The sequence below is a fragment of the Cyanistes caeruleus genome, chromosome 25 (assembly GCF_971803275.1).
Source record: "Cyanistes caeruleus chromosome 25, bCyaCae1.hap1.1, whole genome shotgun sequence".
NCBI lineage: Eukaryota > Metazoa > Chordata > Aves > Passeriformes > Paridae > Cyanistes > Cyanistes caeruleus.
In genome coordinates this window covers 3280453-3308428 of record NC_141725.1, presented here as the reverse complement: position 1 = coordinate 3308428, position 27976 = coordinate 3280453, and the positions used below count along the sequence as shown (strand labels likewise).

The following is a 27976-nucleotide window of genomic DNA, read 5'->3' as shown; positions in this document are numbered from 1 at the left end:
CGCGGGCTCGGAGGTCGCTGCCGACCTTTAAAACTAAGGCGAGGAACGCGAAAGCCGGCCGGGGTAAAGGATGGGTGAGTACCTGGCAGGCAGGAGGGGTTGCAGAGCCCGCTTCATCCATGCACCCTGTCAAGAGACATTGCTACAGCTTTAATTTGCCCATAAAAACACGCACTTTAGGTAATGGCGACTCCCCAGAGATTTGCTGATGAGCCATTTCGTGTCATCCGTTGACAAGGAAGAAATGGCAGTTTTAATTTAAGGGTTTAGGATTAGAAGGAGGAATTTTACGAGAGAGGTAGGGGAAAGCAGTAGCAGAGAAACTGAGTCATGCACAAATGAGAGTACACAGCAGGTACGCACACGGTAAACTTCATTTGAACTTGTTTACAAAATTGACAAAAAAATATCACCTTGTAAACTTATTCACATTTGTTGGAGCTCACAGAACTGGTTATACTGGCATGCTGAAATAAAGATTGTCAAGCCTCATCTCACCCTGGAGGACACACAAGTGAGTTGACCCCTTACAGCAGCAACAAACTCAGCAAGGAACAAGATTTAAAGCTTGCATTGGGAGGGAATTTCTCCAGCAGTTTTTGTACCACCAGGGAAAGAGCTGGGTCTGATTCCTGACGCTTCCTCAAACGGAGGAGCATCAGCACAGGCAGTTTGGGTGTAATCTGGAAGCTGTGATGAGCTTCAGGCATCACCTCACCCAGTGCAGTCAAGGGCCATCAATTGCATCAGAAATGGAAGCAGTGGAAAAAAAAAGATGTAATTTATCAAGTAATACTTTGTCATTTCCTGAAATTTGGGAATATTTAAAGGCCTCCAAAGAGCACAGACCCTGTTCCTAAATGGGACCATTCAGGGAAGGAGGGGGAAAGGTCAGGGGGAGATGCACAGTACGTTTTTACATAAACAAAACTTAAGCATTTCCAAAATGATCAGCAGCTTAGCCCTCTGCCATCAAATCTGAACTGCAAGACAGGAGTTTTCCCCAGCTCTAAACCACACTGCTCAACCTCAGCAACTGCAGAAGGACAAAATGGAAGTAAACTGAAAATATACTTGGATGCATTTTTTGGTAACCACTTCTGGTTTCACTCTCAGACCTCAGATTTTAGAAATGGAAGCACACAGACATCGTTATTTCTGAGATACCCACACATTTCAGTAACAGTCAGATCAGAAATGATGAACAAGAACGACTTAAAAATAAACCAAACTTCATCGGTTGTATTCCAGGTTATGAACCAACACAATGCAGGCCTGGCCAGGAGCACCCTCCTTTGAAAACCAGGGAAGAGTTTGACTCTACCCTCAAAGGCAGGACAACTCCTGCCAAGGCTCATCTCCAGCACAGATGGGTTAACAGAGTTAACATCACTAAACCCAGGAATATTTTTGGTATAGTGTCCCCTCCCCAACCCCCTGAACAGCCCAACACTGGGGACTGCATCAAACAACATAGTCCCAATTATTAAAGCAATTACAGTTCATAGAAATCCTTCACTTTCACCCCAGGCTGCTTCAGAAAGCACTGTAACAATTAGGAATAAAACATTACAAAGTTACCGAGACAAAAAGATGAAGTCTGATCTCTTTAGACTTTGAGGTACATTATCAGCAGTTGAGTTATCAGTCTCCAGAGTTAAAAACAGATCCACCCTGTGTGACTGAGCAGCACACCAAGGTTCTTGGAAGACAATCCCGTTATCCCTACCGGCGGTGTCCGAGGGATTCGGCTCCACCTCCCTGCTCCGACGGGGCCCCAGTGCCAGGGCTCCCTTAGCTGGGCTGAACTGAGCAAATTTGGGTGGGGGGGAGAGGGGGGGAACGAGTGTATATAAATAATTCACAAACTGGTTTGTGCAAATTTTTTTTATTTCCACATTTATATCACAACGTGTCCACTTAAAGGACCAAATAGCAAAGTTGCTCCCTTCTGCATCCCAGGAACACAGAAGTCTAGTTACTGTACATTCACTAAGGCTCTTTGTTTTTGCAAATTGCGTTTATGATGGATATCCATAAGGCAAACAATATCTAAAGGAATGGTAACAAGTATATTTCCAGCATACAAACAGGCTTCCTTTTTCCCTCTCACAGTACAGTTACAAACTTGTAGCACCCTCATTACATTTAGATTCTAGAAAAGGTGATTTTTCTTTTTTTTTTTTGTCTGTTTTTTTCTTGTCTTTTTGTTTTTTTTGTCTTTTTGTTTTTTACCTATAAGTTTGCAGGAAGGGAAAAGGAGGAAAAATATTTGGCTGGTGGTGGTGGGATCAAAAAAATATCATTAAACATCTAGTTTTTGCAGCATTTCTCAGAGACTGGATTTAAACTGAAACCAGACTAAAATATGTGGATGCCTATGGAATGTTGAGCTGAAGCTGGTGGCCCAGCCTGCAGTGCAACACCTGCTGTTTAAAACCCAATCTCCGTACCACATGACTCTTAAATAACGCAATCATGTTCAGAGATGTGATAGAAATAAAACTACAGTTTTTGCACATTGTCTCTCGAATATCTCACTGCCAAATAAAAACCCAAATCAAGTCAAATAAATAGATGCATATTTTGTTAAGGTAACTTCCACAATTTTTTCTCTGTACCTGCCTGTATTAAGATTCCGGCATTCAGAAAGTGCTGGAAATCCTCTTCACTTCTTGGGGACTAACACTTTTTATAGCTGGCTTGCTATAGAGTTTTGAACTCAACTGATCAACCTTCGTATGCCTTCCTTTGCAATTGTTAGTAAACTGGTAGCAGCATTTCACAAAAGGAGAATTTAAAGGAACGAGCTGGAAAGGCCCAGCTCCCTCCCCCCCTCTGCTCGTGGGGCCTGTTTGTCCAGGACAGGAGGCTCTCTCCAGCTGGAAGTGGCATCGTGTCTGCCAGTTCTGCTAACTGCAGGTGTAAAAAGCGTGGTTAGCAGGACTGCTCTCAGTCTAGGCAGACGTAAGGCAGGATGTTCAATCTCCCATCATCCCCGTGTGGATCTAAGGATATGCACTGTGTCCAATCATACCAGTTACCCTGTGTGTCATAACAACCGTTCACGCCTGCCCAGTTGTGGTCACGTATTCTGTCGAGGTCATCACCCGTGACCTCTCTGGTGACCCCAGGCAAGTCTGTAGGTTTGCTGTTAGGAGCTAGAACGTGAGTCTTTCTAGCCTCTTTTCTAGTGCTTTCCTCCTGCTTTAAATACTCAGACATGAAGTAGTGAGCTCCTGGAGTCTGTACTCCTGATGAAGACAGCAAGCTACTCTGTCTGTTTAAATATGACTGAATGATTTCATTTCTGGACAACTCTTTCCAGTTCGTTTGTTCAAAGGGGCTTTGCAGGTTGGGTTTTTGCTCCTGCTTTTCCGTTTCTGTCCTGTGCTGTTCAGTAAGTGCAGGGATTTCTACCTGCAAAGGATCTTTCGGTGTTAAAGGTTTTATCTGTCCTGTCATGGGATCAAAAGTGAGTTTTCTCTCTTTTAACCTCACAGGTTTCACACCCCCTTCTGTCACGTGCCCATCCAAGTTGACTGTATAGTCTCTGGGTCGGTACCTTTTCTTCTTTTTGCTATCAGACCCTGAAGCAGCATCGTCACTGTCCATTCTGGAAGTGTCCTGTGGGAAGCCCATGTGTGATTCCCCGGGGTGGGCTTTGCAGCCGGGAGCCGTGTGCTGCTGAAGTGTCCCTGCTGTGTGCCTGTGCTGGCCCTCGGGGGCTCCCTGCTGCTCCTGCCAGTGCTGAGCCGCCTCGGGGGCCGCCTGAGGAGGGAACTCCAGTCTCTTGGCTGGCATGGGAGGTGTGGATGGTTGCATCAGGGATGGCGGCGGCGATGGCACCTGTGCAGCGTCTGCGAACTGAGACCTTTGAGATGGACTGGGCATCGAATCCTTTGGTGAGTACGTGGTGTGCTGCCGAGCAAAAGTATCATGCCTAACATTCCTGGGGCTAAAGGAGGAGCAGCGTGGGCTCTTGGGCTGGTGGGGGCCCGTGGCTTCTTCTGATTTATCATGCTGCTGAAGCACTGCAGTCTTTAGTAACGAGGAAGTGCTTGAAGGTTTTACAAGTCCTGGAGAACTGGTGTGAGGTTTTACAGCATTTACTGGGATCTTACTGTGTTTATCATTTTCACTGAGATCTGTCCTGCTGCTTTCGGGCCCTGCGTGTAGGTTTATGTCTACAGGACTAGGAAAATTCTCAGGACTACCTCCAATTCCATTGGTTGGAGGGGGTGAAGAGTTTTGTAATACTTCATGACTAGCTTTGGAGACTTTTGGGGGAGGAGGGCCCTGATGCCCATCCCTGTGATCACCTTTCCTTTTCCTATTTCCCAGTTTCTCTGGTTTTGGAGAATTTAGTTTCTGGATATCATTCCTGCTTTTCAGTTCGCTGATGGGCTTGGCGCCGGCCACAGCAGGAAGTTGTGAGTCTGGTTTGCAGTTGTGAGCACCTCCATTCGCTGATCCCGGCGGGTTGGGCAGCCCCCTTGGCACTGGCTCGTTCTGGGTTACGGGTTCTATCAACTTCTGCCAATTCCGCAACAATTTCTTGGCACGTTTGGCAAGTTCCTCATTGGATGTCTTCTTCCTCACCTCATTGATAAGCCTCCCGAGTCTGGTTTCCTACAAAGACAGACAAGGTGTTTTACAAACACGTATCATTCCAAGCAAAATTTTCAAGGAATGCTTTTGCTTTGTAATGCTCACCCCTGAGAAACACCTGCTTGAAAACACTAAAGATTTAAGTGTTGAATGAATCTTTTTGGAAAGGATTAGTCCAGTGCTCTGCCACGCAACATGAAACCGGCTGTAGGTTTCAAGTCACGCTGTCTTTATTCCCTGGTAAAAGCAGGAGAGCTGGGAAAAACATCAGAAAGGAATTCTTTAATGAGAAAGAACCATAAGAATAAAGGTGCAGGTTCAGATTCAAGGGGAAATGCAGGACCCAAAGATGTGTGTTTATCACAAGGGAAGGATAAGATCTGCAGAGAGAGACAAGAGGAAAGAATTCCAGGATCTTTACCTGTCCCAGTAACTCGTTAACAATAAAAAATCTCCATTTGACAAACCTGACTACCAGGTGTGAGTTGTGTCCTACCTTTTTCCTCCACCTCTCTCCTCCCCCTTCACTCCCCAGCCTTGTGGAAACATATGAAAAAGCCATTTAAACAACATTCCCAGGGTGTCCCAAGGTGGTTTCATGAGCGGAAGGAAATGTTTGATTGTTCCCAAAGCACATTAGAAAACAAAGAACTGTTCCACAAGTCAGATTTCTTAAGAAAAGTACTTCAAAGGAGAACACAGACCAGACTGTGAGAGAAATATGCAACCTCTTGTGATAGATATGATGAAATACAGGTGGAGTTGTAATTAAGCAACAGTTAAAAGCAAGAACACCGCTAATTTCAATACAAAGAGTGAAAAAGACATATATAATTCAGCCATAAAACTTCTCTGGACTGTTTCTACGAGTGGGCAGTGAGAATTCAGCTCCCCCTACACCTGACCTCACCACAAATATCAGGCCTTGAAACCTGCTTAACTGAATTTAAGATTCATTTTACAGCCCCAGAACAACTCTATTCCTATTTCAGATTTTAGGTGCTTGGTCACCAAACGTCTACAAAGGTGACCGGAACTGCAGGGTGACATTGCTGAGTGCAACAGAATTAATCAGTGGCAAGTGATGATTAATGTAGTGCCCTGCACAAACAGGAACTGTGCTGCCCAGAATACTGATCTGGGCCCAGAAAGGATCCCTGTGTTCACCGAGATGTCGGAAGCAGCACGAGAGAGACAAAATAATATCTTAATTGTGAATCCTTTGCAATCCATCTATTGTTTCCAGAAAAGCTCCAATGGAAATCAGAAAGGCAGGAAAAAGTCCTTTTATACACATAAAAAAAAATCATGTTCAGAGGGTGACATACCTCAAGTGCCTCTTTGGTAATGGGATATTTCTCCAGGCTGGAGATCACTTCCAGCACTGCCACCATGTTATGGATCTGCAACAAGGAAGACAAAGTCACTTCATGTTTCATGTACTGGTCTTAGTTAACAAATGTAATTTAAGATCTTCCACTTTATAATTGCTGGAAGCATTAATCACAAACTGCTATCAGACTGTCTGGCTTTAGGGAGCTGATTGTTCAAGAAAATAGGGACAAGGACACTTTTACTGACCTAGTTGGAAAGTGCAGGAGCTGTAACAAACACACTCTTATGTAAAACCCAAGGAAACAGTGGCAATAAAACCACTGTGACTGAGAAACAAAGTTTTGAGACCCCTCTGCAATTGTGCACAGCCTGAGGGGAAACAAGTGCCAAGTGGAGCAGGAGCAGCAGCTGGTGCAGTCAGAAATGTGGAGTTTAATCCTTCAGGCCCCACTGCAGAGTTCCCCAGGTCGCTGCTCGGCGCTTTCATTCCCAGTATCACTTCCTGCACTGCACACAGGAGTCTCAGCCTGCAGGTCCCTCCTGGGGCCGGGGCTGTGCCCAGCAGGTGTCCCCAGACCATCAGCCCCAGCCTCAGCTCCTCTGGCCACTCCACCACCCCTTGCTGGGGCTGCACTTGGAGAGGAGGAACTGCACAGATCCCCATCCGTTCAAGAAGTGAGGGTCAGGTTCTCTGATGGGCTCACTGCACCCCCAGCACAGCTCAGCACACGTGTGATTTTAATGCTTTCCAGGAGAAACCACACACTACACGTTTTAGGGGCTTGGTTTAGGGGTAAGCATGGCAGTGCTGGGTTGGACTCATTAATCCTGGAGAGCTTTTCCAACCCAAATCAGTTTATGATCCCACACAGAGATCCCTGTTTCCATTACCTGATGTTAAAAGCACTGAAACCTGGAATCTAATTCACCTTTGGAGATAGATTTAAAAGATAAGCAAGGGAAAACTTGAATCACAGTCTCATTTATTGCTTAATTGCATTTGTGACTCAACTGGATGTGAAGTGCATGTGAGAAAAATCTCTCAACAAGAACCTCTGCAGGAATCCCACAGCATCTTGAAACCTCATCATCATCATCACCAAGCCCTCACCATCACATCTCTGCCCACCAGGCCATCATCATCACCATCACATCTCTGCCCTCCCAGCCACGCTCCCCTGCATGACCCCTCCTCTTAAAAACACTGACTTGTGTAAGAATTGGCTTTACCAAGTCGCTTCTACCTCTCCACTAAGATACCACAGGAGCAGCAGGAGCTGAAGTCTCTTTTCTTCAGGAAACCTTGGGCTCAGACCATGTTTTGTCCATCCCTACAGGTAAAGCTGTCACTGATAAAACACTTGCCCTGATTTTTTGATTCACTTTTATCAAACTTATGTTTACAGTCCATGCAGGCTTTGAATGATTCTAACTCCTATAGGGTGTAAAACCAACTCCAGGCCAAAGATTAATTAATTTGTCCTGATTCTTTCTTCACTCTGCACATATTTAAAGCCCTACCATGAGGTCAGGCCTGGTAAAACTCTGCTTAACCTTTAGAGCAGCAAGAGCACCTATTCTGACATATTTTAATTCTTATTCACTTCAGCGCACTGACTTGCATCCATGTTTCAACCCTTGCCCTGCCCTCCGTGCCCAGGAAGGAAAGTTTAGCACCACAGTTTAAACAAAACTGCTGTTGGTTTTAAACAACACCAGGGCTGATTTTTTCAGTTTTCAGACCCAGAGCCCTTAGAAGAATTAAAGCTCAAGTCTGGGAGTTTCCAGACAAATATTTTTAAACTTGCAAAACACGATACTCTCCTTCCCAACACATATTTTACACTGTGAATTACCAGGGTGAAAAAGGCTCTGTTGCACACACCATTAACTGGTACAGTTATTTCTGCAGTTACTGGTAATCCCCAAATATTCATTATCTAAATGAAGAACGGATGGCAAAAAAAGGGTCATTGGCCTATCAGAAGGTCAAGATGGGGAAAGTGATATGTTCATGTGCACACACACCTACAGAAAGGTGAAACTGGTCAGGGAATTTCCAGTCCCAGCTTTGCTTTTGTTCAACAGCCCCAAACACACAGCAGTGCATGCCCCAAATGCTGAAGCACCCCCCAGGTCTCCACCAGGCTGTGACTCCCCTCCCTGCTCTGGGGGACACGTGGTGCCAATTAAGGACAGTGAAAGTGGCCTTGCACCCTCAGCTCCTGCTGGAACACAAACCACCCATTTTGGATTCCTCACACATTTGTATCCAATTGAGAACGTGCTGTCACAGAGCAACTGCTGAGCGGAGCACGAACATCTCACACTCCAGACAACTGCCAGCAGCTCCTCTCATTTTCCCTTTTTTTTTTTGACCTGTAGGGAAGCTTGATTCTTTGAAAATAAATACATAAAATGTTCAAACACATTCAACAACTTCTCCCTCCTTCCCCTTGTGTAGTTTTCTCAGAATGTTTCATCCAAAGTGCAATAAAGAGAAGCTTACAGTAAAAATCATATTTGCCTATTTTAAAATAACACAGACTATGAAATTTCTTGTAGTGCAGTTAAACAGTGATGGAAACAAGAAAACCTCCCAAGTATCACGTATTCCATGAGAAAACACCCACAGGGATAACAGCAGCACACCCATCCTGCACACCAATACCTTCACCTTAAACCAACTGTTACAATAAAATTCATACATTGTCACATAACCAGAGTGACATTAATGTTACAGAACCTGCCAGGACACCACCCTGCTCTGAGCAGCTCCAGGAATGATAATTTATTAACACAAAAGCTGCTGAAGATCCTCACTGGGAGCAGAACAGACAGGTTAAGTGCCACAGAGCAGAGCAGGACAGGGAGTTCAGCAGCCTCGTTCCCTCTGGACACTGAGCAGGGCTGTAACTGCCTCAGCAATTTGCATTTCAGTTTCTATGTGCTCACACTGCAGCCCCTCAGCACCCCCTAAAACAACTTCCAGGACCCCCATTTGCAGCAAACAGCTCAAAATAATTGATAAGTAATTTCCAAATCCTCCTGTGCTGCTCCCCTGTTGAGAGAGCTGACTGGCAGACTAATTCACTCCAAAGTTTACTGGAGAACATCTGCTTTGAGTCATCCATGATAATCCTTTCCAGCCAATCCTAATGACAGCCACGGAAAACAAATCTTATTTATTCCATGCAAGGCTCCTTAAGTCATCGAGCCATGCTCTGGAGTTTACTATTGCTGAGATCTTTTCCAAGTTAAGCACTGGATGTTTTTACTCCCAACGTCAGACAAAAGCAGGGGTTTCTGAACTCTCAGGAAAATATCAAGAAGCTTAATTTTATTTTCTTAACTGCCATCTTAATCTTATTTCAGCATTTATAAGCCAGGACCAAGTCAGTGATTAATTTCAGGGTGCTACACAGCAGTTTAAAGGGATTTTGGGCAAGGCTGAGGTGCAGCTGTTCTCTCACACCTCCACTTCCACCTCTGCCTTCCCAAAAAATCTGAAAGCAGCAGCAAGCTCAGCATCCATTCAAGCTCTAACACCATTTCCAGGTGCTGGGATGTGTTTTCTGTGGGACCAGCACACTCCATGGGATGCTCTGATTCTCTTCCTTCCCTTACACACCAGCCCAGACCCCAAACAGATGAGCACCCCCAGAAATCCTCTCTGTCCTCCCAGGGACTGCCTGGACACACAGCACAACCTGCATTCTCTCACTGCAGCCTGAAAAACAAATGTTACAGAAACTTTCTATTGCAGACACTCAGATAAAGCTATGATTTTCTTTTTTTAATATTTCACAGATCTTTGCATGCATGACCAGACCACGGTAAACGACAAACCAGACCTGAGTTTCCTGGAATAGGAGAAGGAGCAGCATTTTCTGTGTAACATGAAAAACTCAATGCACATTTCCAAAAAAACCTTGCAGTAAAAGTGCTCAGGTAGATACCTGCCTTTCTGGTAGAAATGTTCTTTCCAACCACAAAGTTCAGGCTAACAGTGCTAAAAGGCATCAGTTGATACAGTAACATCCTCGTTCTGGGTCACATCAGTGCCTTCACAAGTGTCTACGGGATACTTAAACTTGGCCTGGAGTCACCCATAACTGACAATCCTCTAAAACCAAAGTGTAACACCATCATCCTCCTGAAATCACAGCTGACAACAGTCACAGCCTGACTCCACCGTGGGCATGGTGAACAGAGCACACAGGTATCAATCACAACATTTGGAAAGAATGTATTTGCCATCATACTGAACCACTTCATCAGAATATCCACAAATACTCAACATTTCGATGGTTTCAGAGAAAGTATTTCTGCAACAATGTCCCACCTGTAGCACCAAAGCAGTGTGACAGAAGCAAGCAGAGAAGTGCAGACACTGTGGGAGACTGAACAGGTCTTTTTTCTTCCCACAAACACAAATCCAGGTGTCTATTGCCAAGCTGGAGGTTTCTGGTGGCAGTCAATTCCAGCAGTAGGGTCCAGACAGAAGTTCATTTGAGAAGAGCATTTGTACATTTTTTTGTCTTCCCCCTGCTCCAGGGCTGTGTATCTCCTCAGGGAATGCAGGAAAATGTTGAAGAAAATCCCAGGTTCAAGGTCAATATTGCTGGAGAGGCCAGGGAGGCAGAGCTGTTTCCCAAGAGATGCAGTGCCTGCTCCAGGAGTGATGGCATCGCTGGTGTTCCTCCTCCTGGAGCTCTCAGTGTCACCTGCAGCCCAACACCAGCTCCTGCCCCACACCAGGCTTCCCCCTCAGTGTCACATCTTGCCCCAGCTCTGCTTTTGTACAAAAGCTACTTCGCTGCACAATAATCCAAAATATGGAATAAGATGTGAGGAGAGAAAAGTTGCTGTTCACAGGAGGCTTTATTTAAATGTGACAACAGAAATACAGTGGTGCAGAGTTCATTTAGCACTTTGTGTAGGAACTATGAGACTCCAGACACTGACAATACACACCACCAACAGAAAATTGTAATGTCATTTGTCCAAAGGTACAGACCAAACACACCAAGTTAGAATTCAGGTTACAACCTGCTGGTATTTAGTTCAGTTCCCTTGCAGCTGATCTATTAACAGTTCCCCCTAGCCCCAGTGTGACACGATGTTGTCTAAAGATAGGGAACACGAGATACTATTCACAGACACAACATACCAAAAAGATGACCATGCACTACTTTGCTCACATTATTGAAAACGTCTGAAAGTCAGTTTGCAAAGCAAAGGTCCAATATTAACCAGTACACAAAAGATATTCTTAAAGGTGGAGGCCAGTTTTCTAATAGCATTTAGTAAAACAGATCTTTAAACATGAAGGAATCAATTATTTGGGTTGAAAGTCATTCACTGGGAGAATCTTCTATAAAAGACAGAGAAATTTGTAATGCTTTGAAAACTGATCAGAAATTTGTGGTGCAAAACAAGGAGTAGAAGAAATGCTCCTTGAGTACCAAGAACAGGCCAAAGAGTGACCAGGCACAGGAAGCATTATCTGCACTTAAAACTCCCAGCTCTGCTTTAAAGAGTCAAACCAATCTGCATATATTTTATTTGTACTTAGGCTTTATTTTATGGCAAAGTAACATCATCCAGATACCTTCCTGTATATACTTTACAAAGCCAGATTCATCAAACCACACTAAGGTCAGATTGCAATAAAATTCCGCAGTGCGAAGAAACCGGTGGACCTGAAATACTTCCCCTGCTCCCTCCTGGCAGTGCCCACGCACATCCCTGAGCTGGGCAGACACCACAGCAGCCAAGAGAACAAGAGCAGCTTGCCAGCACAAAGCACAGTTTTCCCTGGCACTCACAAAGGGCCCCCAGACACAGATCCACAGCAGCTGGGACTGCCATGAACGCTCCAGCTCTTCTCTGCATGGCCCATTCCCAGAGAGGCACCCAAGACCCCTGGCACAGCAGGAACAGACTCCAGGCTGGGCCAAGGCAGGGGAAACCATCCAAAAGGAACATCCACTGGAGGAGGATGGTACAAGAGGCAGTAAAACACAGGCTATGAAGACAAGACACACCCCCAGTCCCCTGTGCTACAGGAAAAGGTCTTTAAAGCAAACAGAAAACAGCAACAGTGGAACACTTTTCTCCATTCATGTTTATTAGCCAATAACTTGAAGACATTTTTGTTACTGCAGAGAGAAATACCTGTCTGTCAACTTCAACAGTTACTAAACATTTTGTATAACACCATAAAGAATCGTGTCTGTAGTGCCAACCCTGAGCTGCAGACGTACAGAGAAGACTCACTGCAATATGACCCCCTGACTTCTTTTTCCACAACAAACCCACCCCACCAGACTGTGAAGCTGGATAAATAAAAATTCATGAGCACAACCCCAGGCAGCCACTGCCACTCTTGCTGGCATCTACCACAGCACACTGCAAGCAAGATCATTTAGTGTTGCTTTCCACTCAATCCCAAACTGTAAGGAATGGCAGAGGAACCAAATTCAGCTGGAATTACATCTTCATCTCAAGGTGCAACAGAGCAAGAGCATACACAAAGAGGAGATCAGTGGATAGCAGCAATAAGAGGTTTTGGAAACATGGTTAATAACATTAAGTTGAAGTTTTCATTTCCCATAGTATTGAAGAAATAGGAAAGAGACACATAAAACTTGAAATAAACCTTCCTATGTGTTATTAGTAATAAAAAAGAAAATGTTAAACAACTGTTTCCATGCTCACATATGGATACTAAATATGAGCAAAAAGCAGGGAGCACAGCACCTGTGGAAAAGCAGGCCACGTAACTTTCTCAGTCTCGCCTGAGAAAGGGGCCTGGGAAATCAAAAGGAGGAATTAAAACAATCCTCAGAGATAGAAGAAGACAGCCTTGCAGGTGCTGTTTGTCAGATTCTTGTTTTCTTGCAAGAGAAGGTCGGGGGGTGGTGTACCCCACTGACCAGCGATGGTGATGTGTTTGTTCACTGACCAAGAAGAGTTTTACCTTTCTGTGCTTTCGTGTATCGGTCTATAAAAGAAGATCTGAGGTAACAAACCTTACACTCTCCTGCTCAACTCACAAGAGAGTCTGTGTCATTCTTAGCTGTTCCTAATCTAGAGCAACATCTGGTGACCCCGATGTTTGTCGCAGCCGCGACTCAAGACGTGCCACCCGCTTCCTCCTGAGAGAGGTAAGCGAAAAATCTCCCGGGTTCCCCTGGAGGGAGCTGGTTTTTCACACCAGGGGACAGCGAGCCCTGCCCGTGAGCGGGCCTGGAACGGCTCATCTCGACACAGCTAGAGCTTGAAACCCCGGGTTAAGCCACTGCCTTTGCGTAATTGCATTCACGGGCCGTGGAGATAGACGGTTCTCTCAACGGGGAACCGGTGTTCAACTGACCATCAACTGACCATTGTCTTCTGCACGCTTTGCCACACATGGGACTTGGTACTTCCAAAGACTCTATGCATGCTTTGTTCCAGTGGGTGAAGGTGCAGGGTTTTGGACTCACTGTCAATAATGCCTTTGATCTCCAAGTTTGGCTGTGGGTGGGAGACAGTACATGGTGTGAATTAACTGAGGGAGATAGCAGCGTGTGCAGCCTGGCGATCACCTGGGACACGCTCTTTAAAGCGCTGGAGCGGTGCCAGGCTGGGGACAGTGATGCTGGGATGGAGGATTTGGATGCTGGGGGTGCCTGCTTTGTATACGATGAGAAACTGGGGGATGGGACTGAGGATGAGCAATGTAGCACCTCCTCAGCTCTGCCCGGACCCTCAGGAGCTCCCTGAGACTTCGTGCTGTCACCCGCGGAGTTGAGTGTGCGAGCTTTACCAACAGAGAGGCAGTGGGGAAACAGCATCCGGCCTCCTCCACCTTCATCAGCACTGTGAGCAGCCATGGGAGGGCCTTCGCTGTCGATGCTGTCCTTCAGCCCCCCCATGTCCCCTGTGTCCCCTTCTCCTGAGTCACAAGGGACAGCACAGCAATCCCCACAGCCGACCGCCGGGGCCCGCGCATGCACCAGCCTTGCCGGGGCACCCTCCTCTGCAGCCCTCACCAGGAGCGTTCCCTCCAGCCCCCGCACGGCCTCCACACCGCCCGCTACATCAGGGCAGGGATGGTCCCTTCCCTCCGTGCCCAGCCCGGCACCGGCGGCACGCGGGTCCACAGTGCCCCACAGCTCCACAGTGCCCCATGGCTCCACAGTGCCCCAGAGCTCCACAGTGCCCTACGGCTCCACAGTGCCCCACAGTGCCCCACGGCTCCACAGTGCCCTACAGTGCCCCACAGCTCCACAGCGCCCCACAGCTCCACAGTGCCCCACAGTGCCCCACAGCTCCACAGTGCCCCACGGCTCCACAGTGCCCCACAGTGCCCCACGGCTCCACAGTGCCCCACGGCTCTACAGTGCCCCACAATGCCCCACAGCTCCACAGTGCCCCACAGTGCCCCACAGTGCCCCACGGCTCCACAGTGCCCCACGGCTCCACAGTGCCCCATGGCTCCACAGTGCCCCACAATGCCCCACGGCTCCACAGTGCCCCACAGCTCCACAATGCCCCACAATGCCCCACGGCTCCACAGTGCCCCAGAGCTCCACAGTGCCCCAGAGCTCCACAGTGCCCCACGGCTCCACAGTGCCCCACGGCTCCACAGTGCCCCACAGTGCCCCACGGCTCCACAGTGCCCCACAGTGCCCCACAGCTCCACAGTGCCCCACGGCTCCACAGTGCCCCACAGTGCCCCACGGCTCCACAGTGCCCCACAGTGCCCCACGGCTCCACAGTGCCCCACGGCTCCACAGTGCCCCATGGCTCCACAGTGCCCCACAGTGCCCCACAGCTCCACAGTGCCCCACAGCTCCACAGTGCCCCACAGCTCCACAGTGCCCCATGGCTCCACAGTGCCCCACAGTGCCCCACAGCTCCACAGTGCCCCACAGCTCCACAGTGCCCCACAGCTCCACAGTGCCCCACGGCTCCACAGTGCCCCACGGCTCCACAGTGCCCCACGGCTCCACAGTGCCCCACAGCTCCACAGTGCCCCACGGCTCCACAGTGCCCTACAGTGCCCCACAGCTCCACAATGCCCCACAGTGCCCCACAGCTCCACAATGCCCCACGGCTCCACAATGCCCGTGCTGGCCACTGCGACGCTGTTGCCATGGCAAACACCGCTGGAGTTTCAGCAAACAGCACCAGAGGCTGAGCAGAAGTTTCAGCAAATACTAACTGCAGCTCTACAACAGAGTCAGCTTTGCTCAGAGCCTGCAAACTTCATACTGCCCAGCACCACAGTTGCAGTTCAACCACAACAACAGCCTAAAGAAACAACGATTTCTACACCACAGATAGCTTCACTGGTTAATTCACTGACTCAAAAAGCTTTTGACCACAGCCAGGCGAACTCTACAAGTCCCTCAAAGACAATTTTCACAACCACAGAAATAATAATACACATCAAGTTTGAGGTGAAAATGAAACGGTCAACAATAACAAAAAAAAGGGGGGGATTTTAATTATGCAATGAAAAAAATCAAAAACATTTTAAGTTGCATTGCTAGCTAGTCTGCAAATTGTTGCAGCTTCAGAGAGAATCCTCTATTCAACAAAGTGCCTTCAAAAATAAATGAAGAAGTTCATAGATATTGCATAATAGAATTAAGTAAAGTTTCACTGGGTTTAAGTCTGAGTGTTCTTAAGTTGAGTTTTGTCACTTTAGTATTCTCTTAAAGTTAAGTTTTGTCATTTCCTTATGTCAAAATTCATTTCTACCAAATTTGAAATTTGAATTGTCTCACATTTTGTTAAAATAACCCTTGTCTAAATTGCAAAATATACATACAGATAGTGCACCTCTGATATCTGCTGGGTTTGTTTTATAAATAACATGAAAAATGGTGATAGTCATTCATCCCAAGAAATTTGGGGGATTTTTGCTTTGCTTTAGTATTCTCAATGCATGAAAGTATTAGAAACTTGAAAAATAAATTATCAAATCTAAATTTTGACTGACTAAAACCAGTGAAGTTTAATTAATTTATTAATTTAAGAAAAAGTATGCCTGTGTTTTATTATCAGCAAGTCCAAGCAGTTACATTAAACTCCATTGCCTTCAAGGACTGATTCAAAAGGACATCTGGTGATGCTGAAGATCAACATCTTCAGCTGATAAACTTTTCCGTGACTTTCATTTATTTGGACTCTAAGCCAAAAATTATCAAGTTTCCAAAAAATATGTAATTGTAAGCTATTGTTGAACGCGCTCATGGTGCCCTAAAGCATGTTCTGTAAAAACAAAAAACTGGAATGGCTGGAGAAACTTCACACAGTCGGTTGGAGAAACCTCTATATACAATCAATCATCGCACAGAGCAAAAAAATTCTGACTTCGAATCATTTTCTTTTGTCGCAGTCCTCAGGTGAGACGCACCTGCCTCGAGCGAAAGTTTGTGTGAGAGACCTAAGCACTAACAAGTGGCAAGGCCCGTGTGAGCTCATCACTTGGGGTGGTGGGTGTACCGGTGTTTCCACAGATGCTGGGGTACAGTGGATACCTGTGAGGTGTGTTCACCCTGATCTGTGACACCAAAGGCAGAAATCAGCCAACAGGCGACCTTTGGATGACGATCAGGATGTTGATCATCATGCAGATGGTCCTTCTACAAGCAAAGAGTGAGCATTCTTCCCTGTTGACAAGTTACACTGTCAGTTTTGAGCAGACTAACGATGTTTTGTTTGCTGTGTCAGTTTACTAGTTTAACTAGTTGTGTTAGAGTTAACCATCAGTTCCCTGCAAGAAAAAACAATCCTTAGACATCAAGGATTCGGTAACACACGCCAGAAAACCTCCCTGATCATTCTAAATCAGTGTCCATTCAAGGTTTCGTTGATAACTGAAAGGAGACCTCTTGTGCTGAGTTTGTCCTCTTTCCTGCAAGGACCCAGCAGGAGATTACAAATGCTGCCTTTTGCTTCAAAACAAAAAAGGGGAATTATGGATGCTAAATATGAGCAAAAAGCAGGGAGCACACCGTCTGTGGAAAAGCAGGCCACATAACTTTCTCAGTCTCGCCTGAGAAAGCGGCCTGGGAAATCATAAGGAGGAATTAAAACAATCCTCAGAGATAGAAGAAGACAGCCTTGCAGGTGCTGTTTGTCAGATTCTTGTTTTCTTGCAAGAGAAGGTCGGGGGGTGGTGTACCCCACTGACCAACGATGGTGATGTGTTTGTTCACTGACCAAGAAGAGTTTTACCTTCCTGTACTTTCGTGTATCGGTCTATAAAAGAAGATCTGAGGTAACAAATCTTACACTCTCCTGTTCAACTCACAAGAGAGTCTGTGTCGTCCTTAGCCGTTCCTAATCTAGAGCGACTCTCACGGGCCTAATGTGCAACAAGACAAACATTGATTACATATAGAAATAACCAGTGAGCTACCAGGGCACTCAAATAATCTCTCCATGGTCTTCAGAGCCACTATGGAGGTTTAAGAACAGATTAGACAAGCCCAGAAGGAGCTGTTTCATCAAGGTGATGGACCACATGAAGTCTCTTCCAGCCATGTCCCTACACCTAGGGAACAGACACTGAAGCAGAAGGAGCACAAACACATTCAAACACCCATTTCCATCTACTCCAAGCTGGACTCAGAGCAGCAAAGCAGAACTGTCCTCTCAAAAAGATCCACACAGATAACTCTACGAAACAGCTTGTACTGTAAAGGACCTAAAAATTCAACACTTCCAACCTTACTGTCCCAGCACAGTGCTCTGTGTGATCCCAAAAATCCCAAAAGAAAAGCCCAAAGTTTCTCTCCCCACTCAGGCTCTACACTTGCTCCCTGTCACCATTTCAGCCACTTCACACTCACCCTCACAACCCCTCAATCCCTGCACTGGAGCTAAGCACACCCAACTATGATATATGTTCCTTGTCTATAGGATAATCATTTCTCCTCCTCTTCCCCCTGCACAGAAACTTCACCCAGTCAAATATTGGTAGTTATATCTTTTATAAGCCATGAACTGAAGTCCAAAATTATTGCTTCAAAATTTAGAGAGCCATAAAAATGAGGTTGCTCTGCAAGCAAAGTCACGGGGACAACTGGTCCTACTTCAACGAGACAGAAATGCAGCTGGATGATTATTGAGGCAGAATAATACAGAATATATAGAAAATCCAGCCTTAAAATGTACCTCTTCTGATTCATCATGATCTTGGTGCTGTCTGCTGAAGGAACTCACCTGAACTCACTGTTGGTACCTCTCTGGGTTAAGGTAAGAGCACAGTGAGGTACCACAGGAGCCCTACGGCATCGCTTGGACAGAACCATCCTGTGATCACCTGCTCCATCTTCATCCACTCCACAGAACTGGTGAGCATTTAAAATCATGCAACATGCATTTAAGGACTTAATGAGAAGGGGTCCAGACATTTGTGAAGTTCTTAAATATTATTTTACCCATCCCTTTAAGTATCTACCCAGAGCTGTTAAGACACAGCAGTTTCTACCTGAGTGCAATTCAGAAAGGCCTTGCTAATGTCCCCACAATACACAATTTTAACTTTTTTAAAAAAGTAAAACCATTTATCACCATACTGGTGTACTTTAAATGCAGCAGGCCAACTTTTCTCAAATTTCTAGGGAAGTTTCACAGCTGATTTCTTAAATGATAGAGGAGGCTGAGGTGAATACAATGTTGAATTCTTTCTGGAATGTATTAATTCATCACACTGAAGTGCAACATGCTCATGTGACTGCTCAAGAGAGTTTAGGCATGGTGTGCTTGTTCACCAAACCTGAGAAAAATTGTGTTAGGAACTGGGAAAGTTTGTGGAGAAGTCACTGTATCCTTTCAACAACTGTTACCAATAGTGAATTCTTGTCAGCACATACCATAAACAAGTTTTATGGATATGGAAAAAAATTAAATCAATTTACACATCTCCTAGAATTACTGCTCTCCAAATTCTAGATTAAACACTGCTGCCAGTCACCCATTTCCAAATACCTCTATTCTCTGAAGGCTGTGTCACCTCAGGACAATGTCACCTGTCAGGAAAGCAAAGCCCCCCAGTAATCCCTGGAGAATGTTTGGCCATTCCAGCCAGTGGCACAATCCTTAGCAGCTCCTTGGAAACAAAATGCCCTCTCTACCTTTGTCTGGGGGGGAAAAAAAAGTCTTCCCTGGCGGAAGATGAGCATGGAGCCTTCTCAGCTCAGTGTTTGTAAAAGCCACTCCAGAGGCAACTGCTCAGTGTGGTCATGGCAGGACCAAGGAACCCAGTACTCATCTGCATTTTTTTAATATTTAAACACAGAATTCTGGAATCCCAGACTGGTTTGGATTGAAAATAACCTTAAAACCCACCTCACTCCATGCCCCTGACACAGGCAGGAACACCTTCCACTATCCCAGGTTGGTCCAACCTGGCCTTAAACACTTCCAGGGATGGGACAGAACATTCATGAAGCTCCAGCCTGGTCTGGTTATTTCTAATCCAGCGGCAAAAAACTTCTCCATTTCTACTTCAGAAAGTCCCAGTGAGGCTTAAGCCCCTTGGCAGCCTGTCTTGAAAAGTCTAGCAAAGAGAATATAAAGTCAAAACACAAAAGCTCCGATTTTGACAGAAAACTCTTCCTCACAAGACAACAGACACTGAGGTTTCCAGGATGCAGCCAGGCTCCTGAGCAGTGTGCTCAGCCCATGAGCTGCAGGCACCCACTTTCACAAAGAAACCTGAAACATCACCTCTTGTAATTTCTCCTCCACCTCACTGTGCTCAATTCTATTCAAGAATAAAGTGTGAATTCTCCAAGCATTAAATTATTATTATTTTTTTTCCTGGAACTTTCAGGATGACAAGTTATATACAGACATTCCCTGTCCTTTCCTGCTGCAGTTAATTTACAGAGCACAAGGAGTGTTATGTACTGACCTGCTCAGAAAGTGATGCCTTGAGTTACAGACATTCGTAGCTGTGCTGTTTGTTCACCAAAGACAATTTATGACTGTGCATCACCACCCTTAGAAAACACCATGTTCCTCTACCTTCCACAGCTCTACACTCCTTAAAAAAAAAAAATCAAACCATCCAGACCTGTACTATAACTGTGATACTCAGCAAGCTGATCCTGCATGGAAACTATGTGAGAAAGCAGCTCCACAGAAGTGCTGGCTGTCACTCTGAGACAAGACTTCCACCTCTGCACAGTCATCTCCACAGCACAAAGTTTGAAAACACGCCCAGCTGAGCGTGTCCCTGAATCCCTTGGATGCAGGATCCCTCCTCCCCAGCTGCTGGGTTAGAAATCACTCTGTTCACTAAAACAGAACGAATTATGTTTTACTTCCAGTGACTCCTCAGCAGAAATTGCAAGCACCGACTGTTTGGACATGCTGAAAATTGTACACTTTGATATTAACAATCAGACTCAGGCACACACTGCTGCCCTGTGAAAGCTGTACCCCTGAAAACACCAATTCGCTGCCGAGCTTTAGCAGATTGCACCTCAAATTAAAGCAATTTGCTGACACTTAAATATTATTCCAAACACCAAAAGCATTACCCACAGAAAGAGTAATTTAGCTGTTAGAACACTGAATAAACAAACCTACATTTACATTAAACTGAATTTGAGGTACTTATTTACCTTTACCTTAAATTATTTCTTTAAAGACCAAGTGTAAAAGTGGGGCCACATCTACCACATTATACAGACCGAAGGAAGTATATTTGGAGTTATCACCAAGCACATAACTGGTGAGAAGAGATAGCAGAAAAATGTTATCAACCAAAACAGACATGTTTTTTTGTAAAAAAATTACACTGACATTAATTTTAAGTCCAAGCCTAATGTATTGGAGTAACTATGTCTTAAAAGCAGTGCTTCTTGACTAACATCAAACTTCTGCAGCAGGCAGAATCGATTCCTCCTTCCCCTCTCCTGAAACTTTTGTGGTTCCTGAAAAAAAAGAAAGACTAATTGTCACCCGCAGCAGCTTCTTGAAGAAACTGGGAAAGGATCTCACAGGGAGAAAAAGCTTCAGCTGCAGTGGAGCTCCTTTGATCAGGAGCCAAAGGTGCCAGAATGACAGTGCTGCTGTGTCATGTGGCCACAGCAAAACCCCAAAGAGAGGCAACCACACACATCTCAGCACCCCTAAACTGGGCTCACCCTCAACTTACCAGACAAAATCCCCTCAAAAAGACAAATTGGAATTCCCAGCCCAGACCCAGACTTCTGAAACACAGCCTAAGCTGAAAGTATTTCTATTTCCCAAGGCACAGGTTGGGTCCCTCTCCACATGGGAGCTTTGGAGTGTTTTCCCTCCTGCCCCTGCTGGTGTCAGACCGCAGTGCTGTGGCAGGAGCTGATCCAGCTGGATCCCATGCCCATCCCAGTTCCAGCCCTGCCAGGATGATCTGCTCAGTTCCCTACTCTCTTGGCTTCAAGGTGTGCCAAGGTGCACTCAAAGGCCTCACACAGGATCCAGAACATCCCCAACGGGAGCAACTCAGGAAGCACCAGCCACAGGTCCTCTGCTGCCTGGGAAGTTTGTTCCAGAACATCTCTCCTGGAAGGACCCTCACCTTGCACACCAGCTGTCTGTTCCAAGCTGTGCCTCCTGGTGACTGCCAGAGGTTATTCCCCATATTTACATTACCTACAAAAAGTTGTTTCTTCCATTGAGGAGCTGTTTCATGACTACACCAATAAAAACGTGTTAATGAGTTATTTCCCTGCACCTCTGAGCATTCAGAGTGATTTTGTTTCCCACTAAGGGTCCATGTACAGCACGTGCAGATGGGTGCTTGCTGCAAAGTTTTATCATTTGGATTTAAAAAGCTCTTGAATGATCCCCTATCATGATCCAGTCTGACAATGTGAGGGGGCTCAAGCTGCTCTAGGATCGCCTGAGATGTCACTACCCCACTGTAACCTCTCTTTGCCATACAATTCTCCAACTCTGTGCCAGAACTGCCATCTCTACGAACCCAGGAGGAGCTGGGGCATGGAAAGGGGTCCCTGAGGAGCCCCTGTTCAGGTGAGTTCCACGGTTGGGTCAGCACAAGGGAGGGAACAAGAACAGCTGGGACATGATGGGGACATGATGGGGATCCCAGCAGCTCTCCCAGCTCCACTGGCAGCTTCAGCTGGTGTAAGCACAGGGGTTTATGCCAAATCAATCCAATTTTTGATCATTTGGAGCATTGTCTACACAGCCCTTAGTGGAAGGTGGTGGTTCACTCTTGAGTTGCAGAACTCTCTCATGAGTTACACCTCAGGAGCATCCTCCTGGCTGGCTGTGAAGATATTTCCCAGCAGTTTTTCCAGGACACATTCAGAGCCCCAGTATTGCTGCATACCCACAAACACAGGGTAATTCTGGACATCTGTGAACCACACACAAGTGACAGTGACAAAAAAGGCTCTGCAAGTGAAACTTGGCCATAAGGCAGCCACTGTCACCTCAAAAAACCCAGACAGGCGTGGTGAACTTTCCCAGGTGACACCACCTCGTTGCTGCCAGGTCCCAGGGCAGCAGGGAAGCACCCAGGAAGCAGCAACATTCCACTCCTCATGGAATCACAGACTGGGCTGGGTTGGAAGGGACCTCAAAGTCCATCCCATTCCACTCCTTGCCATGGCAGGGACACCTTCCACCATCCCAGGCTGCTCCAAGCCCCATCAAACCTGAGCTTGGACACTTCCAGGGATCCAGGGACAGCCACAGCTTCTCTGGGCACCCTGTGCCAGGGCCTGCCCACCCTCTGAGGAAGCTGTTCTTTTCTGCTTCCACACTCATTTAAACAACTAAGACCCAATTCTGCTGCCAGAACTATTTGTGATTCACCAGAAGTTTTATCAAATAAACATGAAAAACTACCTGGGAAAAGATCCATATATTGCCTTTCTTCTTCTTTAAATCCTGATCAATTCCTCTGTTCAGTTCACCACATGATCCTGCACACATAAAATGGGTGTGTGTAGCAGGAATAAGAAGTGGGTGTTATTTAAATTGTCACTGCTGCCGAAACAAACACTCAAATTAGAGCTTCAGAGCAAATGACTACTGCCATCATCACTGCAACCTGGGGAGTTTCAAGGAATTAACAACTGAAAAGCAGTTTGGCATTCCCTTTGCTTTGACCCCTCAATTCAAACTCTGATACTTCTGTTCACTCAGATTTTGTCTTAGCAGCCTCAAAGTTCAGAATGGTCTCACTGCTGCAAAGGGCACCATACAAATTAAACATTTTTAAACCTCCAGCCTCCCAACCCCTCTCAAGAAGTGTCAGCCTGCACTGCCACCAAGCCAAATAAGCTTTTTCAGAAGGAAGTAGACACGTAAAATTCAAAGCAAGGCCAAAAAACCAACTGTTCCATCACCCTCACATGGTGAATTCAAGTGAATCCAAGTGTTTGAGCACTTAGTGTTAGAGCACGAAGAAACACAGACCTCATTTAAAGTTATTATAAAGAACCTGAATGCAATGGGACTCTCTACATCAGGCCCAAATCTTTATCTGGAACTCAGGACTGACATGATAACAACACTTCAGCCCTTGCACATCAGGAAATGCTCCCCGCCCCCCTACATTTTGTCACACACCTGAGACAACCTGCTGCCTTTACACACAAAATGTGAGACTGCTCAAAACAAGATGAGCTGCAAGTGAGGAAAGGGACAAAGAGGGCAAGAGGTACAACAGGTTCTCTGCACCTCCCTCAAAACTGCTAAGCTCATTAGGGCTTGCAGAAAAGGATAAAGCTCAAGCAAGAGCCATTCCTAGTCTACTTTCGCCCACACGTAACACTTCCTGCATCCAAAGAAATCGCTGAGACCCTCAGGAAGTGAACCAGCAGCTTCCCCTGCTTTCTACATTTATATTATTACAGCAGTGCCCTGCACCTTCTTAAGGCACTACTGGAAAGCATCTTTACCACTGGTGAGGGGGGTTTTGTCTCCAGCACCTTGGAGAAAACAGCCACGGAAGCATCTTTAACCACGCAACTTTTGCCATCTGGGAGATCAGCCCATGCCAATGCACCACCTAATATATTCCAACACACAGGCCAATTAATTATTAATAATTCAGGCCATGGACCACTCCTGAAGGTCTGTGCAGCAATACAGGCTGTTACTCAAACCAAAGCTGGGTTTGTGTCACAGAGGGGTACTAATGGCAAATAATGAAGTTATTATCTAATATTTAAAAACAGGAACAGATTGCTACATATTCAGCATGAGGAACCATTTAATTGCAAGTACAATTCTAGCAGCTGGTTGGAAATGACAGGCTCATCCACAGAGTAAAATCCAACATTTCTCATTACTCTTGACATCAGGGAATAAACTCCCCCAGGAGCACAGAGCATGAGTTACCAAGGCAAAGGTATTCTGCTGGGTGGAAGGGGTGGCTTCTTAGCACACAGAGTCCAAAGGCAAAAGCCTTGTTCCCACCAGAATCAAGGAACATCTCCCTTGTCAGACCTCACAGAACAGAACTCCTGCTCCCCTCCACCTCCTGTTATGTTCTCACAGAAGCCTTGGAAGGAAAGCGATGCTGGTACTCAGTGCTTAGGTCATGGAGCAGAAGTGGTTTGCCCATATGTTTCCTCGAGGAGAAAAGGCTGAACAAATGAAGACACAATACCAGACATCCCGGGTGGCTTCTAGGATGATGTAAGTTCTTTTAAAAATAGCTTATTTCTTATAGGTGTCCTTTGAAATAGTTCAGAATTTACACGGGTAACCTCTAAGTGTGGGAAACTAAGTTATAAATATATTCTGCAGCAATTACTAGAGGAGGTTCAAGTGCTAAACATGTGTAAATTCAATATTGCTCCCGAGTCAGCAGGGCTTTATGGAGCAGCTGGAGATGAACAATCAGCCCAAGAGATGATTTCCTGAGGCCAGCAGGTTCTGCAAGCTTGGGGAAATGATTACTTTGACCAGTTCGACCCAAAAGATGTAGAGAAACTTATGTGCTATTTTTTTTTCATTTAAGGCATGATCTGTGAGTTGACCAAGATCCATCTAACCACTCAGGAATGAATATCCACAGTAGCAGCTCATGTTAGGAAATGTATTAGGGAATTTAAGTGAAGCTTAAATTTAAATTTTCCCGACAGTAAAGCACCATGAAGAACCAACCACCTCCTCTTTCCTCAGCCCCATAGGCTGGACTGGTTTTGCCCACTGACACTACTGGTGCAGCTTTCACCCTCTCCAGAAACACACACGCCAGCTATACTGAAAAGCTTGGATTAAATCAAGGCTTCAAAGCTTGACTTAGTAAATGAAGAAGTCAGTGACAACAATGAATGCTTGTAGGTTTGAACACAACTAATTCTGTCAGGAGAAGATTCTGAGAGCCAGCAGAAAGTGGGCTGGAGCTTTCCATGAGTCCCTACAGGCACAGCAGCTCATGGCTGCACTGACTGTCCCAGCAGGAAAACAGCAGAGCCACTTCTTGTACTTTCACACTGCTGCCCAAGTGTGATTCAACTCAGAATCTGCTTTTTAAGCAGGTTGAAAATGTAAGTTTTTCTTCTCTCTGTGCCAGTGATGTCCCAGGTAGTGAACAATCAACAACACCACATATTCCATGTGCTTTGGAGCCAAGAGTCTGAGCTCTCAGCCTGCACAATGAACCTCAGCTACACCACCTCTGCTCTCCTTCAAGAAAAGGTTAAACTGGAAGACAGACCCTGCCTACAGGCACTTCAGAACAATGGGTTGATTTTTCTGCCACCAATTATTGCCCTGGATAAGTATCAAGTATGTAGAATTATAATTTAACATACATTACTCCTAAACTTAAGGGGCTACTGACCTCTTGGGAGCTCTGGCCTCCCCTTGCAGAGAGCTGGTTATTTTGGGTCCTTTCACAACAGGATGGTGTAACATCAGTGTGTGGAGAAAGGGAAGAGTATCCATCACAATACTGACTGCTGGCTGCTTAGTTCTGCACAGCCACAGTGTCTGACAAAGTAACACCAGAATTAGGGTAACCACTGCAGCTGACAGTTCTGAAGTCAAAAGACACCACGGTTATGCTAGAATTTTATTAAAGTAGGTTGGCACTCAGTCTCACATAGAGTGAAAAATCTGTAGCCACAGAAAGAGAGCTCAGAGCAAACAGGATTGATGAAGTGCACTAACTGACATTTCAGCAAGATCCACATTAAAGTACTGCAAACTCAGACAACGCTGACATTTAACAGCCCACAATTACCACCACGATTTGTTACTGTTACTCCAACGTGTAACACTGCAGCTCGCCATAGATGCCCAGCCCAGGGGGTTCCACAGAACCTACAAGGTCAGGGTGAATTTTCTTCAGTCCCCATGTCACATGCAGGCCGCTCCAGGAGGGGTTCCAAACGACAATAACTTTATTAGCTACTTTAGGACTTTGATACACGTCTATCACAAAAAAGCACTTGTTCAGACAGGAGCAGGTATGACTTTAATAGAACCAAAGCACCATTTCACACACCCCAGCCCCTGGAATAACACGTACACACTCAGCCTGATGCCCCAGAGGCTTCCCCAACAAACTGCAGATGGCCAAGACAGACCAACCTTGGCATCCTGTGGTGGTGACTGTTGATCTAAAACCCAAAAATTGGACAGATTGAGGGCCCTGCAGTACTCTCACCGTAATAAACACCTAAGCGGAGAACTGCTTGGATGAGCCAAAAAACCCTTAAAAGGAGTAAATGATCCTTTGGATAACCGCCACTTAAGGCCACTTACAGGTAAAATACACGCTGACTTCTGTGCTTACACCACATCCCAGAAGGAGCAGATAAGCTCATTACGGCACTGCAGGAAGGGATAAAAGCGAAGACCGAGGCTGCTCGGTGCTGGAGCAGCTCCAGAGCCTCGCAGCCACCGCCGGAGCCCTCCTGGCGTCCCCGCAGCGCGGGGACCCCCGGCCGCGGCCGGAGCGGCCGCTGGGCCCGAGGAACAGGTGGGCGCCCCGGAAGGTCCCGGCGAGCGGCGGCGGGGCCGGCCCAGAGCCCCCTGCAGGCCGCGCCCGAGCCGCGGCCTGGCGTGGGGAGGCGGCCGGGCCGCCCGCCGCATGGCCGGGCAGCACCGGCCGGGCCCGGGGCGCCGAGCGGCGGCGGGGCGGGGGAGGCCGCGGCCCTGGGCGGGCGGGGAGCGGCCTCCGGAGCCCCCAGCGGGGCGGCCCTGCGCTCCCGGCCCGGGGGGCGCGGGCGAGAGGCGCCGCCGGCTGCGGGACCCCGGGCGGACGGCGCGCCGGGAGCTCCGCGCTACCGCCCGCAGCGGAGGCTCCGGTGCACCAGGGGCGGCCCCGGCGGGAGCCCCGGAGGCCCCGGGGGGGGGGAGAAAGGCGTCGCGGCGAGAGCGCCGGGCGGGGGTCGGCCCGGAACGGCGGGGGCCCGCGGGGCCCGTACTCACGTTGCTCTGCGGGTCGATGGCCTGCAGCAGCCGGTCCCTGATCTGCTGCGGGGACGGGGCCGGAGCCGCTGTCATTGCCTGGGCGAAGCGGGGCGGCTGCGGCTGCGGCCGGGGCGGGCGGGCGGCGGGGCCGGGCCGGGCCGGGGCGGCGGCGGCGGCGGCTCCTCACTCGCCGGCGGCGGCGGCCTCGGGGAGCCGGAGGAGCATGTTCGCTCCCCGCGGGGCGGGGGCGGCGCGGGGGGCCGGGGGGAGCGGGCGAGCCCAGCGCTCCGCTCCGCTCCGCTCGGGCCGAACGCGGGGCGCGCTGGGGGCAGGGCCGGCGCCGCGCGCGGCTCCCTGGGACGCGCCCGACGCCGTGACGTGCGCGCGCCGCGCCCCGGCCCCCGCCCGCCCGCACCGCCGGGGGCGCGCACCGCGCGTGCGCGGGGGAGGGCGGGCGGCGGCGGGAACGCGCGTGCGCGGTGGGGGTGCGGGGCGGGGCTGGGGCGCCGTGAGGGGGAAAAGGGGGACCCGGGGAAAGGGGGAGACAGGGACCGTGCTGGGGGACATGGGGACAGCAAACGGGCCGCTGAGGGGACAGGACCGTGCTGGGGGACATGGG

The 27976-nt window shown here is 47.5% G+C and overlaps 1 protein-coding gene across 1 annotated transcript; it reads right to left on the bottom strand.

The window, feature by feature from the left end:
- Positions 1 to 1872: 1872 nt before the first annotated feature.
- On the bottom strand, positions 1873 to 27550 carry MED26 (mediator complex subunit 26). The gene is made up of 3 exons (XM_086862547.1): positions 27376 to 27550; positions 5940 to 6014; positions 1873 to 4632 (listed from the first exon to the last, which is right to left on the bottom strand). The coding sequence occupies exons 1-3, from the start codon at positions 27448 to 27450 to the stop codon at positions 2953 to 2955; spliced, it is 1830 nt and encodes a 609-aa protein (XP_086718673.1). The 5' UTR covers positions 27451 to 27550; the 3' UTR covers positions 1873 to 2952.
- Between the last annotated feature and the right edge of the window lie 426 nt (positions 27551 to 27976).

Excerpts from the sequence above, each read along its gene's own strand:
- MED26 (XM_086862547.1), bottom strand. The coding sequence starts at position 27,450 with ATGACAGCGGCTCCGGCCCCGTCCCCGCAGCAGATCAGGGACCGGCTG. Across the intron at positions 6,015-27,375 it reads CCATCGACCCGCAGAGCAAC|ATCCATAACATGGTGGCAGT; the intron begins GTGAGTACGGGC and ends TCCTTGTTGCAG. Across the intron at positions 4,633-5,939 it reads TTACCAAAGAGGCACTTGAG|GAAACCAGACTCGGGAGGCT; the intron begins GTATGTCACCCT and ends CTGTCTTTGTAG.